This window comes from Chiloscyllium punctatum, chromosome 2 (assembly GCF_047496795.1).
Source record: "Chiloscyllium punctatum isolate Juve2018m chromosome 2, sChiPun1.3, whole genome shotgun sequence".
NCBI lineage: Eukaryota > Metazoa > Chordata > Chondrichthyes > Orectolobiformes > Hemiscylliidae > Chiloscyllium > Chiloscyllium punctatum.
In genome coordinates, this window is record NC_092740.1 from 31,953,154 (window position 1) to 31,971,529 (window position 18,376).

Genomic DNA, 18,376 nt, shown 5'->3' on the forward strand with positions numbered 1-18,376 from the left:
CTGATCGGCATGGACAGGTTGGACTGAAGGGTCTGCTTCCATGCTGAACATTTCTATGACTCTTGAATGGAGCTTGAAACACTGCCCTTCTGATTGAGATGAGAATCTGGATCTGAAAATGAACTTTCCAGCTCAGTGAGCAAACTTACGTCCAGAACCTCAAACTGAGCTACAAATCTTCTCCAAACTCGATGAGATGAGAATATTACCAACCCATTGTAAAGGGTAAGAGGGAGAAGGCTACACCTTTACGCTGGCCTGATGTTTATTTATATGTGGAACCATTTCAGGACTCTGACGCACTCTCTCTTTTATTATCAGAACAGAGAGTCACTGCATGTTTGCAGTTTTTCCTAACTGGGAGGGGGGCATGGTTCCTAAGTGGTCAGCACTGTTACCTCACAACACTAGGAACTTGGATTCAATTCCACCCTCAGGCTACTGTCTGTGTGGAGTTTGCACATTCTCCCTGTGACTGTGTGGATTTCCTTTGGGTGCTCCAGTTTCTTCCCCTAGTCCAAATATTTGCAGGTTGGGATGGATTGGCCATGCTAAATTGCCCATAGTGTCTAGTGATGTGCAGGTTGGACGGATTATCCATAGCAAATGCAGAGTTACAGGGATGGGGGGGGAGGGGGGGTGGTGAGCGATCGGTGTGGACTCGATGGGCTGATGGCCTACATCACACAGTAGAGATTCTATCGTTCATCCATATTAATTTTATTGTTAAATAAAACTGAAAAGAATTTTATTTATCCCTCTGCTTTTCAAAAAATAAATTGCTCATGTGATATATGGATGTCACTGGCTAGACCAACCATCCATAATTGCCCAGAGGGTAGTTAAGATTAACCACATTGCTGTGGATTTGGATGCACGTGAACGCCAGACGAGGTAAGGAGGGCAGATTTCCTTCTGTAAGTGACATTAATGAGCATTTTTTAAATTTACAATGGTTGCCTTTAGACAAGTTCTTTGAATCCAATAAAAACTGAAATAAATATCTGTTCTGATTTGAACCCATATTCCCAGAGTGTTAGTCTGGGGTTCCGGGTTACTAGTCCAATGACATTATCAGAACAACTACCACTAATCCTTAACAGCAACTTGCAGTTGCTTGTTATACACCAACTTGAGGTGGTAACATGACCTACAGGATTGTTTAAAGAATATCTGACTCTGAGCCATGTAAGGAGATATGGAGTTGGTAACTGAAAGTTGAGTCAGAGAGTCATAGAGACGTGCAGCATGGAAATGGACCCTTCAGTCCAACTCATCCATTCTGACCAGATATCCCAACCCAATCTAGTCCCATTTGCCACCATTTGGCCGACATCCCTCTAAACCCATCCTATTTGTGTACTCTGACACTTGAGGGAAAACAGCCCCAGCCTATTCAGCCTCTCCCTATAGCTCAAGCCCTCCAACCCGGTTTAAAGGAGGGAAGAGACGTTTAGGGAGGGAATTCCACAACTTAAGAAACCACAGCTGCCAACGCGGACGGATTAGAATGGGATGTGCAGTTGGCCAGAACAGAAAAACCTGAGTGTGTGTGTGTGTGTCAGTCACACGGAGAGAGACAGCGAGAGACTCTTCAGGAATTTGGAAATAAGGATTTTACAGTTGTAAATAGAAGGTTTTTTTAGTTTGTTCCAAAACAAAAACTTTTATTAATGGCATAATATTATGGTATAAGGTTCTACTTTTCCTACAGAAGGTATTGAGCAAAACTGGGGTGATGCATTTATGCAGTACAATGTGTGGTTGTATTTTCAATATTTAGAATGCATCTGAGGGATTAGGTTTTTGTTGTTTGTTACCTCTTCATTTTGGCTTTATTAGTTTAACATTTCTAGCAACTTAATCCATTGAACAAATCATCTGAGGAGCCTCCGTTGGTTGTAACATTATTTCTTTGTTTCTCAGGGATGCATAATAAAGTCTTGCCATTCATCTTAATGGGAAGTTTATCGATAATGGCTGGAATGTTCTGCTTGGTGCTGCCTGAAACATATGGCCAACCTTTTCCACAGGCTATTGATCAAGTGCAACCAGTTGTCTGGTATGTCTGCTGTACTGTAGGCATTTACCTGTCCTAATGTGACTCTTTTTGTTTCTTTATCTCATTCCTTTTCACCACACTCTCCATGTATAACGTTTCCAATACCTTTTCGTTCTCATCTGCTAACCCTTGGAGGGGTGCAGCCGACACTTGATTTGTATGACTTCTGGAATCCTGGTAAAGTTGAAATTCAGACTCCTGGTAAAGTTTGCTCGTGAACACTTGGAAAAAGTAGGACAATCTTTCGCTAGAGGGTTGTGATTTTTATATTCCTGTCCAAAAAAGTGAGAAAAGCAATTATCCCAGTACCTGTCTGTGGGCCTGTTATTTTAATGTCTGTGATGAGGAAACTTTGAAACATTAATCTGGGACAAAATTAATTGGCACACAAAAATAAGTGTTATGAATTGAAAGTTAGCGTAGAGCTGCTGAAGCCAAAATTTTGTTTCAAAGCTTGATGTGAACTTTTAAAAGGATATGCAAATGATTAGTTTTTTAAAAAAAATTTATTCATGGGATGAGGGTGTCACTGGCTAGACCAACTTTTATTATCACTCCCAGAGGACAGTTAAAGTCAACCACACTGCAGTGGGTCTGGAGTCACATAAAGCCAGACTAGGTAAGGAGGCAGTGTCCTTCCCTTAAGAACATTAGTGAACCAGACGAGACAATTAGACACTTAATTCCAGATCTTTATAGAATTCAAATTCCACCATCTGCCATGGCAGGTAATGAGGAGTGGGTCTGGGTGGGTCACTGTTCGGAGGATCAGTGTAGACTTGTTGGGCCAAAGGACCTGTTTCCACACTGTAGGGATTCAACATTCTATTACGATCCTACATATTTCGCCTATCCATATCCCTTTGTTGTCTCCTTGTCTCCTTTTCACAAGGGAGCATGACTGGGTCGCTTACCCCCTAGAACCTACTTTACAATTCAATGAGGTGATGGCTTATCTGACTGTGGCCTTAACCACCGTCTCCCTGTAGCTGTAATAAAAACACAAATCAGAAAATCTCAGTGCAGATTTATTATTGTCATAATAAATTTGAAACCACATCCTCTGTGGTTACTACTCGAGTAGCATAACCATTCAACTAAAGTACCTTTCACTTACAACCTTCTCTCTAGGATGATAGAATCTCTTCAAGTGTGGGAGTGGGCCATTTGGTCTATGCCGTCCACACCAACCCTCTGAAGAATATCCCATCCAGACCAATGCCCTATCCTATCCCTCTAATCCTGCATTTCCTATGGCTCATTCATTTAGCCTGCACATCCCTGGACACTATGGTTGTGGAGTTAAGCTCATTCCAATTGCTGTTGCTGTGGCCATGTGTTGCTTTCTTGTGGTTTGAATTAATTGTAGTCCTCAAATGACTATATGGTGAATTGCTTATGATATCTCTGCATATGTTCCTGACGTTTGTGCTCCAATGTTAATGCTTTATCTCTGTTTAAGTAAGAAGGAGGTGTTTCTGATCATTTGGCATTTCACCAACATTTGTATCCTGCAGAACAGAGTCTTTGTCATGGAATTTCATTTTGAAAAACTCCTGGAAATCCATTTCAATAACTGGAGCTTCACCCATTCTGTCTCCTTTTACCAAGGTGGGGGATGCATTTAACCGGGTGGGAGGATAAGGGTCTCAATGCCTTCCTGATGGCTCTAGGTCTAGGGCAGGACTTATGGCCTGCTCCCAACTAAGGCCAGAGATGAGCACCTGATGACCACTTGAGGAACTGATCCTTCTACCAACAGCAGCTGGGACACTGACAAAGCAAACCCTATCATCCTTGGGATGTTTTTGGTGGGGATCCCTCTTTCAGTGCTGCCCAGTGCATGATTGAGGGACCTAACATCGAGAACAGGGATCCCAATGAGAAGTGACTCTCTTTGCTGACAGAACAACCCCCCCCACCCCAATTAACCTTTAGCCTGGGTCCCACTGTGACTATAAACCTTAGGTTGGTATATGGCCTTGGGTTGGTACATGGTAAACAGTAGGCTCTGCTCCCATCTGTGCTGGCATCTCTTGGGCAGGATGTTGCCTCATGAGGGTCTTTGACTGTTACAAACCAGATTTTGCCCAGTGAAGTGCTACTTAATTCCACTAGACTCCTCAATGGAGGTGACACAGGGTTCTTAACAGCTGACCTGCCAGTGGATAAGGCACCTCCTAACCACCCCTTCCCATTACATCTCCTGTAAGTCGTTCCCAAGAGGCTTGAGTTCAAATACACCAGCTAATATAAGGCTCCTTGTGCATCGTCTGATTTATCAATGAATTAACTTTAATTTCTGTTTTTATTTGATGGAATGTCAATGCCGAAGGAATGACATCCGCTGCCTACAATTCCTCAAAATTATTACCCCTTGGTGTGATCTTGGTAGGCTGAATGGCTTGGTTCCCCACTGTAGGGATTCTATGGTTGACTATGGTTTTGTATCGAAATCTGGTGTTGAAGTGTTCTTGGCCTGTAAAGCACATTCTCAACAGTTTTCAGCGTACATCAGTATACGTGACAGTACTAAACCAAAGTGTGGAGTGAGCCCCTGGTTTTTGATGTTAAGAGGGAAGGTGTTCATTGTGTTGTTTTCTTTTTTTCAGTTGTACGGCATCAAGGGAAGGTGATGTCACAGAAGCAGAAAAGGATAAAAATGCTGAAAATGAGCAAACCTTGAACTGTCAAATGGAATCTGTCTGACTTTTGATTTTGTAAAATTTGGATTTATTGCTTGGAATAAATGTCAATAAAATGGAAGGATTTTAATCATAGAGCTCAGTAACTCTAGCTTCTTTTGAACTTATAACCAAAGTCATACAACTAAATCTTTTGTGGCATTTTGCACTGGTCTTCAGGAGAGTAGATCTCAAATTCTGCTTTTATTGCTGTTGGAATGAGGTTTACAGTTTTCTGGAACTTATTTAGAAAGCCAGGACCAACACTTCCTAAATAACTTGGCTTGATTATAAGACTATCAAATTTTAGCAATTTTAAAATTGCCTCATCTTTAACTTCCACAGGCCCTCCAACTCATCCAGATGGGATGAGGAATGGAAGATGGAGTTTAATTTCAATAAATGTGCGATGCTGCATTTTGTTGAGGCAAATCTGGGCAGGACTTAAATACTTAATGGTAGGGCAAAAGGAATTGGTGCTGAACAGAGAGGCTTTGGGGTGCAGGTTTATAGTTCCTTGAAAGTGGAGTTACAGGTAGAAGGGTTAGTGAAGATAATGTTCAGAATACAAGCCTTTATTGGTCAGTGCATTGAGTATAGGAGTTGGGATGTCATATTGTGGCCGTACAGGACATTGATTAGGCCACCTTTGGAATACTGTGTTCAATTTTGGTCTCCCTGATATAGGAAGGAAGTTGCTAAACTTGTGCAGGACAGTTTTACAGCTATCCAGTGAGGACAAGTCATATTCTAGACAGAATCAGTGTGATGTCTCACGAAAGCGGGTGAGAAATTGGTTGAGTATTTTTCTTGTATCATTTGAAACCTTGGTAACGTATTAATTGTAAGGTTTTATAAACAGTATTATTAAATGGAACTCTTATTAACAAAGTTTATTACTTGTTTTCTTAATGCATAATAAAGATGACAGGGCAGGTGGTGTGTTGTGGTTACAGTTTTCTGGGAGCTGAGCGATGCGAGTGTGATCAAAGACATCTACAGCTGCAGAACTTTGGCTCATTTGGTGAGCTGGAGACTGAACTACAGACACTGCAATACCTCGAGGAGGGAAGACACTGGAATACTTAGCACAAAACGTCAGTCACATCCTATTCCAATTTAGGTTAGGGACAGGAGGGTGTGGCGACAAGTAAGATTAGTGTGACGACTGAGACTACAAGTGGAAGAACCTCCATTCATGGAATTATCCACCAGGATTTGGATTCTTGCACTGAAAATAATGAAAGTGGAGCACCACAGAATGTATGAGTGATCTGATGTAAAAACATAAGGACTAGGAGCAGAATTATGCAATTTAGCCTCTGTTCTACCATTTACTATGATTGTGTCATGGCTGACCTCATCATCGCTTTCTCTTCTGCCTCCCATACCCCTTTCACCCATGACTAATTAAAAGTCCATGAGGTAAAAACAATGACTGCAGATGCTGGAAAGCAAATACTGGATTAGTGGTGCTGGAAGAGCACAGCAGTTCAGGCAGCATCCAACGAGCAGCGAAATCGACGTTTCGGGCAAAAGCCCTTCATCAGGAATAAAGGCAGTGAGCCTGAAGCATGGAGAGATAAGCTAGAGGAGGGTGGGGGTGGGGAGAGAGTAGCATAGAGTACAATGGGTGAGTGGGGGAGGAGATGAAGGTGATAGGTCAAGGAGGAGAGGGTGGAGTGGATAGGTGGAAAAGGAGATAGGCAGGTCGGACAAGTCCGGACAAGTCAAGGAGACAGTGCTGAGCTGGAAGTTTGAAACTAGGATGAGGTGCGGGGAAGGGGAAATGAGGAAGCTGTTGAAGTCCACATTGATGCCCTGGGGTTGAAGTGTTCCGAGGCGGAAGATGAGGCGTTCTTCCTCCAGGCGTCTGGTGGTGAGGGAGCGGCAGTGAAGGAGGCCCAGGACCTCCATGTCCCCAGCAGAGTGGGAGGGGGAGTTGAAATGTTGGGCCACGGGGCGGTTTGGTTGATTGGTGTGGGTGTCTCGGAGATGTTCCCTAAAGCGCTCTGCTAGGAGGCGCCCAGTCTCCCCAATGTTGAGGAGACCACATCGGGAGCAACGGATACAATAAATGATGTTAGTGGATGTGCAGGTAAAACTTTGGTGGATGTGGAAGGCTCCTTTAGGGCCTTGGATACAGGTGAGGGAGGAGGTGTGGGCACAGGTTTTACAGTTCCTGTGGTGGCAGGGGAAAGTGCCAGAATGGGAGGGTGGGTCATAGGGGGGTGTGGACCTGACCAGGTAGTCGCAGAGGGAATGGTCTTTGCGGAAGGCGGAAAGGGGTGGGGAGGGAAATATATCCCTGGTGGTGGGGTCTTTTTGGAGGTGGCGGAAATGTCGGCGGATGATTTGGTTTATGCGAAGGTTTGTAGGGTGGAAGGTGAGCACCAGGGGCGTTCTGTCCTTGTTACGGTTGGAGGGGTGGGGTTTGAGGGCAGAGGTGCGGGATGTGGACGAGATGCGTTGGAGGGCATCTTTAACCACGTGGGAAGGGAAATTGCGGTCTCTAAAGAAGGAGGCCATCTGTTTCCTTCTTAAATTTATTCAGTATCCCATGTTCTTCACACTCTGGGGTAGTAAATTTCACTGATTCCCCAGAGCCTAAAAACTATGAACTCTCGTTCTAGAGTGCTCCACAAGGAGAAACATCTGCTCTACGTCTACTTTGTTAATCGTTTTTAGCACTTTCGATACCTCAATGAGATCTCCTCTCATTCTTCTAAACTCCAAAAAATGTTTCGAAACTCTGGATATTTCTCTCCCTCCTCTGCCCATGTCAGTCAAGGGAGCTTTGGTTCACCTCAAATTAGATATCTGTAAAAACACAACTGTTTAACAAAACCTGCATTTGTACCACATTTCATAATACATTTTCAGTTTAATTTTTGTCAATACGTAGTTGCAGATGCTGACCACTAGATGTCAGCATGTAACACGTTTTGTGTATATCAATCCCAATTTGTTGCTATGTTGCATATAACTGAGTCAAGCATCCAGGGAGCAGCAAAATTAACATTTGGGGTAAAAGCCCATCATCAGGAATGAAGGGCTCATTCCTGATGCAGGGCTTTTGCCCGAAACATCAATTTTCCTGCTTCTTGGATGCTGCCTGACCCTGCTGTGCTTTTCCAGCACTACTCTAATTTTAACTCTAATCTCCAGCATCTGCAGTACCCACTTTTGCCTGCATATAACTGAGACTGGTTTCCATCAGTGTGGGTGGCTGAATCAATGCAAAAGATTGAGGAATTTTAGTAAAAGTGAGTTATGATGAATGGTAATCAACTTGAAATACCCCTGTATCTCTCTCCAGAGATGCTGCCACATTAGCTGTGTTATTCTAGCATTTTCTCTGGCTTTTGTTTCAGGTTTTTGTCTGCAGTATTTTGTTACTGTATTAGTATTCAGAACCTTCCACCATCTTTACTCAGTGTGTACTTTTACTCCACCTGGACCTGGATGCATCCCAGGCTTTTAATGGAGGTAGTTACAGAGATAGTGGATGCGTTGCAGTAATCTTCCAAGGTTCCTGAGAATCTCAAAGTCCCAGAGTTTTGGAAAACTGCCAATTTAAGAATTTTATTCAAAAAGTGAGGGAGACATAAAACAAGTCAGTCAGCGCAAATCAGCCACTTAGCTTAACAGCCCTCATTGGGAAAATATTACAGTTCATTATACAGGACGTGACAACAGACCGTTTAGAAATGCGTAGTCAAGTAAGACAGTCAGTTTGGCTTCATGAAAGGAAAACCTCGCGTCACAAATTTATGACAAGTCTTCGAGGAGGTAACAAGCAAGATAGATAAAGGGAACCAGCAGATATAATAAATTTGGATTTCTTAAAGACATTCAGTAAGATGCTACATTTTCAGGGAAGCACGTTCAGGGTGAGCAGAGCATGAGCGTGATCATTTTGGTGAAGTGGGCAGGGCTTCAGATTCCCAGTGACCAGGAGACTGACAGACTTGTGTGAAAAGCTAACCCTCCTGATCCCCCAGTCATGCTCCAGTGCTGAGGTCTGTTCACTCTGATTGCTTTTCTTTTTCTGTCTTTTTTTTCCCCCTGACCTTGCTCTGACCAGTGGCAGTGAGACCCCAGGGCGTAGACCTCGAGTGGTCCCAATGCAGGGAAGAGTGAGGCCCTAATCACTTTTCCAGAGTAAGCAAAGGGTCTGGAATCAGCAGCTGTTCCATCGGTTGAGGCGAAGCCGGTGAGATAGGCCCAGCGGCAAAAGATGGTGGCTGAGGATCAGCAACTCTTTATTGGTTGGGCCATTGGCAACTTTGATGACATGGGCCCAGCTACAAAAGTTGTGACTCTGACCTCGTTTGGTCCAGTGCAAGGGGTGGCGAGGAATATCGGCCCAGTGGCAAAGATGGCGTCTGAGGATTGGCAACTTCGATATCGGTTGGGTTTGGTATAGATGGCGGCACAGTTGTTGATGGTGATGAGCAGGCTCAGAACTGACTGATGGACTCTTTAAGCCATATCTTTTCCTTCCTTATTAATAAATTATTCAAAATGGCAGTGTTTTGTGGAGACAAATGAAAGCATTTCACTGTATTTTATTATATTCGAACTGTAAAATACACATGACAATAAAAATCAAATAAGACTACTCAATGAGATAAGAGCATGTGGTTTTGGGACTCATACCAGCATGGGTAGGGGATTAGCTAACTGAGTTGGGATAAAGGGGACATATTTAGGATAGTAATGTTTAACTAATGGTGTGCCACAGGGATCAGTGCTGGGGCCACATTTATTCACAATATATATTAATGACTTTGATGTGAAAAGTGACATATTGTAGCCAAATTTGTGAATGACATAAAAGTAGGTGGAAAGTCAAATGGTTGCAGGGGCAAATGAGCTTGAAAGATGGACAATAATGTGAGGTTATGCTTTTTGACATGAAGAATAGACTCCTAGAGCTATACAGAACGGAAACAGAGCCCTTCAGTCCAACTCGTCCATGCCAATCAGATATTCTAAATTAATCTAGTCCCATTTGACAGCATTTAGCCCATATCCCTCTCAACCCTTGCTATTCATATACCCATCCAGATGCTTTTTAAATATTGTAATTGTACCAGCCTTTACTATCTCCTCTGGTAGTTCATTCTGTACATGACCACTCTCTGTGTTGCCTCTTAAGTCCCTTTAAATCTTTCCCCTCTCAGCTTAAAGTGATAACTCCCAGTTTTGGACTCCCCTGTCCTGGGGAAAAGACTTTGGCTGTTTACTCTATCCATGCCCCTCATGATTTTATAAACCTCTATAAGGTCACCCCTCAGCCTCCGACACTCCAGGGAAAACAGCCCCAGCCCATTCAGCCCCTCCCTATAGCTCAAACCTTCCAAATCTGGCAACGTCTTTGTAAATTTTTTTTCTTAACGCTTTCAAGTTTGACACACCTTTCCTATAGCCGGGAGACCTTAATATTATTTAAATGGAGAAAGACTGCAGAAAGCTACAGCACAGAGAGATTTCGGAATCCTTGTCAACGAATCACAGAAATCTAGGGTGATAGGGAAGGCAAATGAAATATTGGCCTTTGTTTCAAAGGGAATGGACTTTAAAAATAGGGAGGTTTTACTAAATCTATACAAGGCAGTGGTCGGACCACAGCTGGAATACTGTGAGCCCCTTATCTAAGGAAAGATTGGAGACATTAGGATTCATTAGGCTGACACCAAGTACGGAGAGGCTATCTTATGGAGTGAGGTTGAGTTGATTGGGTCTGTACTCATTGGAATCTAGAAGAATGAAAGGTGGCCATACTGAAAGATACAAGATTTTTAGGGACTTGACAGGGCAGGTGCAGAGGGGTTGTTTCTCCATGTGGGAGGGTCAAGGAGAGAAGGACATAATCTCAGGTTAAGGTGTCACCCATTTAGGATAGAAATAAGGGGAAATTTCTTCTCTGAGGAAGAGAATCTGTGAAATTCTTTACCCCAGAAGGCTGTTGCAGTTGAAGATCAATATTTTTAATCAATAAGGGATATGGGGAAAAGGTCAGAAAGTGGAGTTGAGATTTATCAGATCAGTCATGATCTAATTGAATGGTAGAGCAGATTTGATGGGCTGAATGGTCTACTACTGTTCCTATGTCTTATAAGCTTGTTTCTGTAGTCTCCAAAATTAGAAATACCCCCCCTTCAAGTGCTGGAGTTGTTTGTTTATGCTGGTTAATGTACGTAGTTGCAGTATAGGACTTGGGTAGCGCTGGTTAATGTAGTGATATCACCATTGCCACACAAAGTTAAAGAAACCTGAGACAGCCTGTGGTCAGGATTACTGTATGCCCATCTCCCTGCAAATTACAGTAATTGGCTGGCGCTGCTTATCATTCTGAGCCATGTTCACATCAATTTAGATTTTCTGGTGAGCATTGGTGCAAATGTAATCCTGGAGCACTGGGGAACAAAATGGTCTTCGCCAAAACTTGTGCTTGAATCTTCCATGTTGAAACTAATTTCATGATGTTCTTCACTCGAGCCTGATCCATTCATGACACAGGTTCTTCAGAGTTATAGTGTTAGGTTCTTATTGTTGGAATCAAAGTTCTCCTTGCTTTATAACTCCGGTGTATTTCCTCCTGATGCACTTCACCAGGAAGTTGGTGTTGTTGACATTGTCATCATCATGTGTCCCATGACACAGACGAGGAACACTCTTTATTGCTGCTTTTCTCTTCACCAGCCTCTGTCATCTCAATCGTTATCCCATCCCTTGGTCCCCTTGCAGCCCTGCTCATGGTTTCCTTCATTGTTCTGTTTGTTGTTGGCTTGTGACCCTGTTGGCTACCCCGCCCCCCCAGGTTCACTGTCCCCACTCTCGCCATTCCATTCACTGCCCCTCTTCCTGCTCTTCACTGCCCCCTCCTAGGTCCATCCACTGCTCCTTTTTCTGTCTTATTTCCCAATCAATCTTCCATCCTCTAGTCACTGTCCTCTTCTCCCCTCCCATTCTTTGCTTGGTGTGATGCCCCGTTTTCCAGTCCCTTCACTACCCAGGGGGGTTCACCAATCAGACAGCGAGGTGGCAGGTGAGATGGGCTCATTGGTGCTGCAATCCATTTCAGGGGCACCAGGTTGCTATATGAAGTAAATATTTAGTTTGATACCATTGTACATGCCCCATGGTGTTGCTGGTAATGATGTCTCATACTGTTGGCAATTGCACTGCCAGTGAAGGCAGAATGTTAGCTTAATTCTCAAAGTTGTCATGATATTGAAAGTAAGAACTCTGTAATACTCTCTCTTCCTATTTCACTGCCTCTCGGTTAACTGTATTCCATACATTACTCATTCTGTTGGCTGTTTTTCTCTATATAGTTGCTATTTTTTGTTCCAGACATTGACACAGAGGAAGAATACATTCATTGGTCATCTGTAAATGCCTTTTAAAAGGTGACAATAGGATCTCTCCTTGAAGTGTCGGAGCTTTATGGTTCTGATGCCCCAGCATTGATCCAATAACACTGAAGGAATAACAAGTTGGAATGGGCTGTGATCAATCAGTTGAGCTGTTACATTTTGGAAAGTATTAAATGTTCTGAATGCCTTGCAGCTACACCCACACAGACAAATCCATCTTCCCATTGAAGATGCCCTGCATGTCATAGAATCCCTACAGTGTGGAAACAGTCCATTTGGCCCAATAAGTCCACACCGACCATCCAAAGAGTAATCCATCCAGACTCATTCACCTACCCTATTACTCTACATTTTTCCTGACGATTGCACCTAACCCACACATTCCTGAACACTATGGCCATGTAGGATGGACAATTCACCTAACCTGCACATCTTTGGACTGGAAACCAGAGCACCCAGAGGAAAGTGCAGACTCTACTCAGACAGTCGCCTGAGTCTGAAATTGAACCCAGGTCCCTGGTGCTGTGAGGCAGTTGTGCTAACCACTGAGCCACCATGCCACCCTTGTTGACTGGATAATCTTATTGACTGGCATAGATTTTGAGCACAATTCAAAAATACGAGGCACTATTGGTTGAATACAGAATTGTATTCTGTGCAATGTATCCAACATTGTAGACAGAATTATATTCAACTGTCATCTGTTACCTCCTGCCCTCACTATGCTCCACTCTATCATAAACATAAAGCTGGAAGAATAGCCCTATTTCAATGAAGAGCGTAGGAGGGCATATCAAGAGCAGCACAACACATATTTAAGGAAAAGTGAAGGGTCCACCTGGTGAAATGACAATACAGGACAACTTGGGCACCAAATAATGGAAACAGCATGGAGTAGACAGGGCTGAGAGATCCCACAACCAACAGACCAGATCTCTATAATCCTGCCTTATGAATAATGGTGATCAACCGAGCAGCTAACAAATAGGAATACCCCTCAATGATTCCCAAAGTCAATGTTATTAGGGCTAAAGAACTTTCAACTATCTTCAGCCAGAACTGCTGAGTGGATGATTCATATTGGCCTACTCCTGAGGTCCCCAGCATTATGGACACCATGATTCAACCAATTTGATTCATGTGATCTTACAAAATGGCCTGCGGTAGTAGAGATTCTGAAGACTATGGGCTCCACAACATTCGAGCAACAGTAGATTAGATTAGATTACTTAGATTAGATTACTTACAGTGTGGAAACAGGCCCTTCAGCCCAACAAGTCCACACCGCACCCGCCGAAGCGCAACCCACCCATACCCCTACATCTACACCTTACCTAACACTATGGGCAATTTAGCATGGCCAATTCACCTGACCTGCACATCTTTGGAGTGTGGGAGGAAACCGGAGCACCCGGAGAAAACCCACGCAGACACGGGGAGAACGTGCAAACTCCAGACAGAGAGTTGCCTGAGACGGGAATTGAACCCGGATCTCTGGCGCTGTGAGGCAGCAGTGCTAACCACTGTGCCACTGTGCCGCCCACAAAGTACTGAAGGCTTATGCTTCAGAATTTACCACACCCCTAGCCAAGCTGTTCCAAACCAGTTACAAGACTGGCATTTAACCAACAATATGGAAAATTGCCCAGAAAGCCCTGTATACAAAATAAATCAAGGCAAATCCAACCTGGCCAATTAAGTCCAACAAGGATTTACTCTTGATCATCAAGAAAGGGGTTGTCAACAGTGCTTGCAAACAGTACTTGAAGCTCAGTTGGAGAAAATTAGCCTACATTCCAACTTCTGCATTATCATTTGTTCATCTCTACCAACATTGATTTGCTATGGTTGAGCACAAGAATTATTTACATTTTGAAACCTTATGCTGTTATAGCTATCAAAAATGCACAGTACACTTCCTACTTAATGAAATCTTAAGCAGTAGTATGCATTGCAATGATTCGTGGCAATAAACCATTTTGTTCAGACTGAACACAAAGGTGACCAAGTGCGGACATGCCGTTTTAGTAAACTTAAACAAAAAGAACTGTGGATGCTAAAGATAAGAAACTAAAACAGAGCTCTGAAGAAGGGTCACTGGACTCAAAACACTAACTCAGTTTTCTCTCTACAGATGCTGTCCAGCAATTTCTGTTTTTGTATCATTTTACTTAACGTTTACACAATTTGATAAAACGAGAATGTACAATGCATATTCTGATACATTTCTGATTTACTTAATAGCAGGATTCCTTCAGGCTAGAGCTAATGTAGATTGGACAAGGAACATTGTTGCTTTTCCCTTATTCTTTCATGAGATGTGGCTGTTACTGGCGAAGCCAGCACAGTAAATTTGTCTTCCACTGTGCTTTTGAGCAGCCGAGTTTGAAGAGAGTTTAGTTGGTGAGAAGCCTCCTTCTTGGTATTGAAGTTGGCAAATATCTCCTAATCTTTCAGTTTGTGTTTGCTGGTTATTAGTGTTAAAGTGCTGGCTCTGAATGGCAGGGTTACTGATTTCACTCTGCACACTGGGAATGTGTTTGCTTTGTTATTGTGAATGAAATGGAATGATTTCAAGACAACAGCATACCAAAGATTGTAATCAATTGTCAAAACTTTATTTGTATTGTCTGTTTAACTAAAGGTGTCTGTATTTAATCAGGGAGGGCTGATAACGTCATGGAAGCTGGCTATTCTGAGTTACTAAGCAATTGCAGTTATTCTTAAATATTGAGATTATTGTTGTCATTCTAAGACCCATTGCAAATATCCCATCAAAGGACCAGCTCTTTCAGTTCTGATACCTCTTTATGTTACAATATTGAATTCTACAGAATTTAACAGAATCTGCAGAATCTAGCATGGAAAGTTTCCCAGTAAAGTCTCAGCTAGCTGTATACAAATTTGCAAAATAATTCTTTTTGGTCAGCTGGAAATTTCACAACAAAGATTGATTGGATGGCACTGTGGCTCCCCACTGCTGCCTCACAGCGCCAGGGGCCTGGGTTCAATTCCAGCCTCGGGCGACTGTCTGTGTGGAATTTGCACATTCTCCCTGTACCTGTGTGGGTTTTCTCCAGGTGCTCCAGTTTCCTCCCACAATCCAAAGGTTAAATGAATTGCCTGTGTTAAATTGCCTAAAGTGACCATGGATGTGTTGGTTAGGTGGATTAGCCATTGGAAACATGAGGTAACTGGGTGGGATGCTCTGCGTAGGGTCGGTGTGGACTCAATGTGCTGAATGGTCTACTTCCAGCCTGTAGTGATTCGATGATGGATCTTTATTAGGAATCAGATTGAACAAATGTGGGTCCATTGAACAGCAGATCAGGTTGAAAGGGCTGAATGGCTTTTCTGAAAACATACTTGTCCCCATCTCCAAAGCAGGATAGAAGCAGAGGCAGGTGCATGAAAATGGACAAATCTTAAAATGGTTGCAATTGGTTATATCATGTATTTCAGAAAAAGAACGATGATAAAAGGGAGGGGAGAAGAAGCAGAGGACAGAACTGGGAAAGGTAACATTATTTTCACTTGTATTCTACTATTTTAAAAAGAATTTCTCCAAATTTTGAGATTGCCATCCATGGAATCTCTATAGGTGTATCATAAATTTTATGAATATTGGACCAATAATCTCTCCTTTTCATCTTTCAGCTTTGCAAACAATGCTGGTTTTCACCCTCATAACCTGGATGTTAGTCCACAATTTCCCCTCAAATTTCCTGTTCCATTGTACTATCACATCTGCATCATACAAATCATTGAACTGCACCAGGAAGCTTTGGAAAATGACTTCACCTTTGCTTACGTGATGCTATAATTACCTGGAAATCCACTGCACTCACTGAAGCAACTGATAAAATTGATTTAAAAACCTCTTGTTCCTTTGAACCAAGAATGGCCTCAAACTTAGTGAATGAAACAGGAAATCGCTTGGTATAGTGCTAGTATCACTCCAATAACAATCCAGAGGCTTGTGCTGGGAATGTGGGTTCAAACCTCACAGCAGCTGCTGGAATTTGCATTCAGCTGATAAATCTGGACGATAGCTCGCCTCAGTGATGGGGACCATGGTAACTACCAATAGTTGTTGTAAGAACTCATCTGGTTCACTAATGTCTCTTGGCAGAGGAAATCTGCTGTCCTTACCTGGTCTGGCCTACGTGTGACTCCAGATCCACAGCAATGGGGTTAACTCTTAACTGACTGAGCAAGCCTCTCAGTTCCCAGGCAGTTAAGAATGCATAACAAATGCTAACCTTGCCAGCAACATCCTCATCATTTAAAAGGATAAAAGAAAAATTTAAATAAAATTGCCTCTTAATTTGAAGAATAGACTCAATGTTTCTGGTAAAAAGGCAGTTTATGGAGTAATTTATTTTAGATTAGATTCCCTGCAGTGTGGAGACAAGCCCTTTGGCCCAACAAGTCCACACTGACCCTCCGAAGAGTAACCCACCCAGTCCCATTTCCCTCTGACTAAAGCACCTAACACTACGTGCAATTTAACATGGCCAATTCATCTGTCCTGCACATCTTTGGACTGTGGGAGGAAACTCACGCTGACACGGGGAGAATATGCAAACTCCACACAGGCAGTCACCCGAGGCCAGAATCAAACCTGGGACCCTGGTGCTGTGAGGCAGCAGTGCTAACCACTGAGCCACCATGCCGCCCATAACCTTGGCATATGACAGTCTGACTGCTTCTTCAGTCACTCGTGAATTTCAAGTACAGAAGAGATGTATTGAGAAGAAAACTTTTAAGCAGTGCATGGTGCTTTACTTTTACTTGGGAGAAGTCTTGAGTTGGAATGATGAAGGGCTTATGCCTGAAACATCGACTCTGCTGCTCCTCGGATGCTGCCTGACCTGCTGTGCTTTTCCAGCGCCAAACTCTTAACTCTGATCTCCAGCATCTGCACTCCTCACTTTCTCCTCCATAAAGTCTTGAGCTGTAAGCAGTAAATTAAAATATGTTGGAATCAATGAGATTTTATTTTGAGCAAATGAAGGCAATGGTCTAGTGGTATTATTGCTGGACTGTTAATCCAGAGATTAAAAATGTGTTGCTGGAAAAGCGCAGCAGGTCAGGCAGCATCCAAGCAGAAGGAGAATCAACGTTTCAGGCATAAGCCCTTCTTCAGGAATCCAGAGACCCAAATAACAGTCTAGGGAGTTGGGTTCAAATCCTGCCTGGGCAGATGGTGGAATTGGAATTCAATAAATATTGAATTAAGAGTCTAATAATGACCATAAGTCATTTGTCAGGAAAACCACCTGGTTCACTAAGGAAAATGCCAGGCTTACCTGGTGTGGCCTACATATGACTCGAGACCCACAGCAATGCGGTTGGCTCTTAACAATTAGGATGGGCAATAAATGCTGGCCTGGCCACTGATGCCCTCATCCTGTGAATGAATAATTTAAAAATTGCAAAACTAAATGGTGCAGCTTAAGATTCTCCCTGGACTTATTTCTGTTTCCATTTAAGTTTAAATACAAGCTCAATGTAAAGAACTGCTAGCTCTAAAAGGGAAACCTCCTTTGCTTTGCAACTTCATAACCCAGCAGTCAATTGCTCAACTTGTTGAGGCGAACAGTTTCATCCTGATTAATCTGAACACCTTATGGGTGACAGAGAGACTTCTTTCATGCTGAACACTGGATAGGGCAGTATTATTGCAATTTAAATATCCCAAAGTTATAGATGCCTGACACCAAGACTCAGTATGAAGAATATTATTCCAATTGATACAAGTTGTCAGTGACACTGATTTCACTGATATGCTTGATGTGTTACAAATCAGTTTTGATTCTAGTCAATTTCCCAGCAGAGAGTGTGGTGCAATTTCATCGCTGCAGGATTGTGTAATTTACAGGAGCTATAATTAACTGCTACAGATCAGCCAAGAATGTCTATTGTTAAGACCCTCCTTGGTAAGCATAAGTTGTAACGTACAAATTGCAAGTTGCTGAAGTTGAGAAGGTCACTGCTTGGGAAAGTGAGGAAGTGAGACCTGGATGAGCAGAACAAGTGTGGATCCTACACTAATCAAATTGAAGGGTTGTATAAAGATTAAGTAGGAAGTGGATATAACCAGAGGTTGCTCACGATTTCTTATGGATAAGTGATCTCAATGCCATTGGCCTCAGTCTTATTTGACACCAAATTCTGGCCCAGGGTGTTCATTATCAGTGTTAATATTTAAGGAAGTTCCACAGCACCTTCTCTTTAAC

The 18,376-nt window shown here is 42.8% G+C and overlaps 1 protein-coding gene across 1 annotated transcript in view; it reads left to right on the forward strand.

Annotated features, from left to right (window-relative positions):
* Positions 1–5,570, forward strand: part of LOC140495749 (solute carrier family 22 member 4-like) — a 37,524-nt gene extending 31,954 nt beyond the window's left edge. Inside the window, exons 9-10 of the mRNA XM_072594815.1 lie at positions 1,927–2,062; positions 4,675–5,570. Coding sequence (XP_072450916.1) covers positions 1,927–2,062; positions 4,675–4,771 — 233 coding nt within the window. The 3' untranslated portion in view covers positions 4,772–5,570. The remainder of the gene's footprint in view (positions 1–1,926; positions 2,063–4,674) is intronic.
* Positions 5,571–18,376: the final 12,806 nt, after the last annotated feature.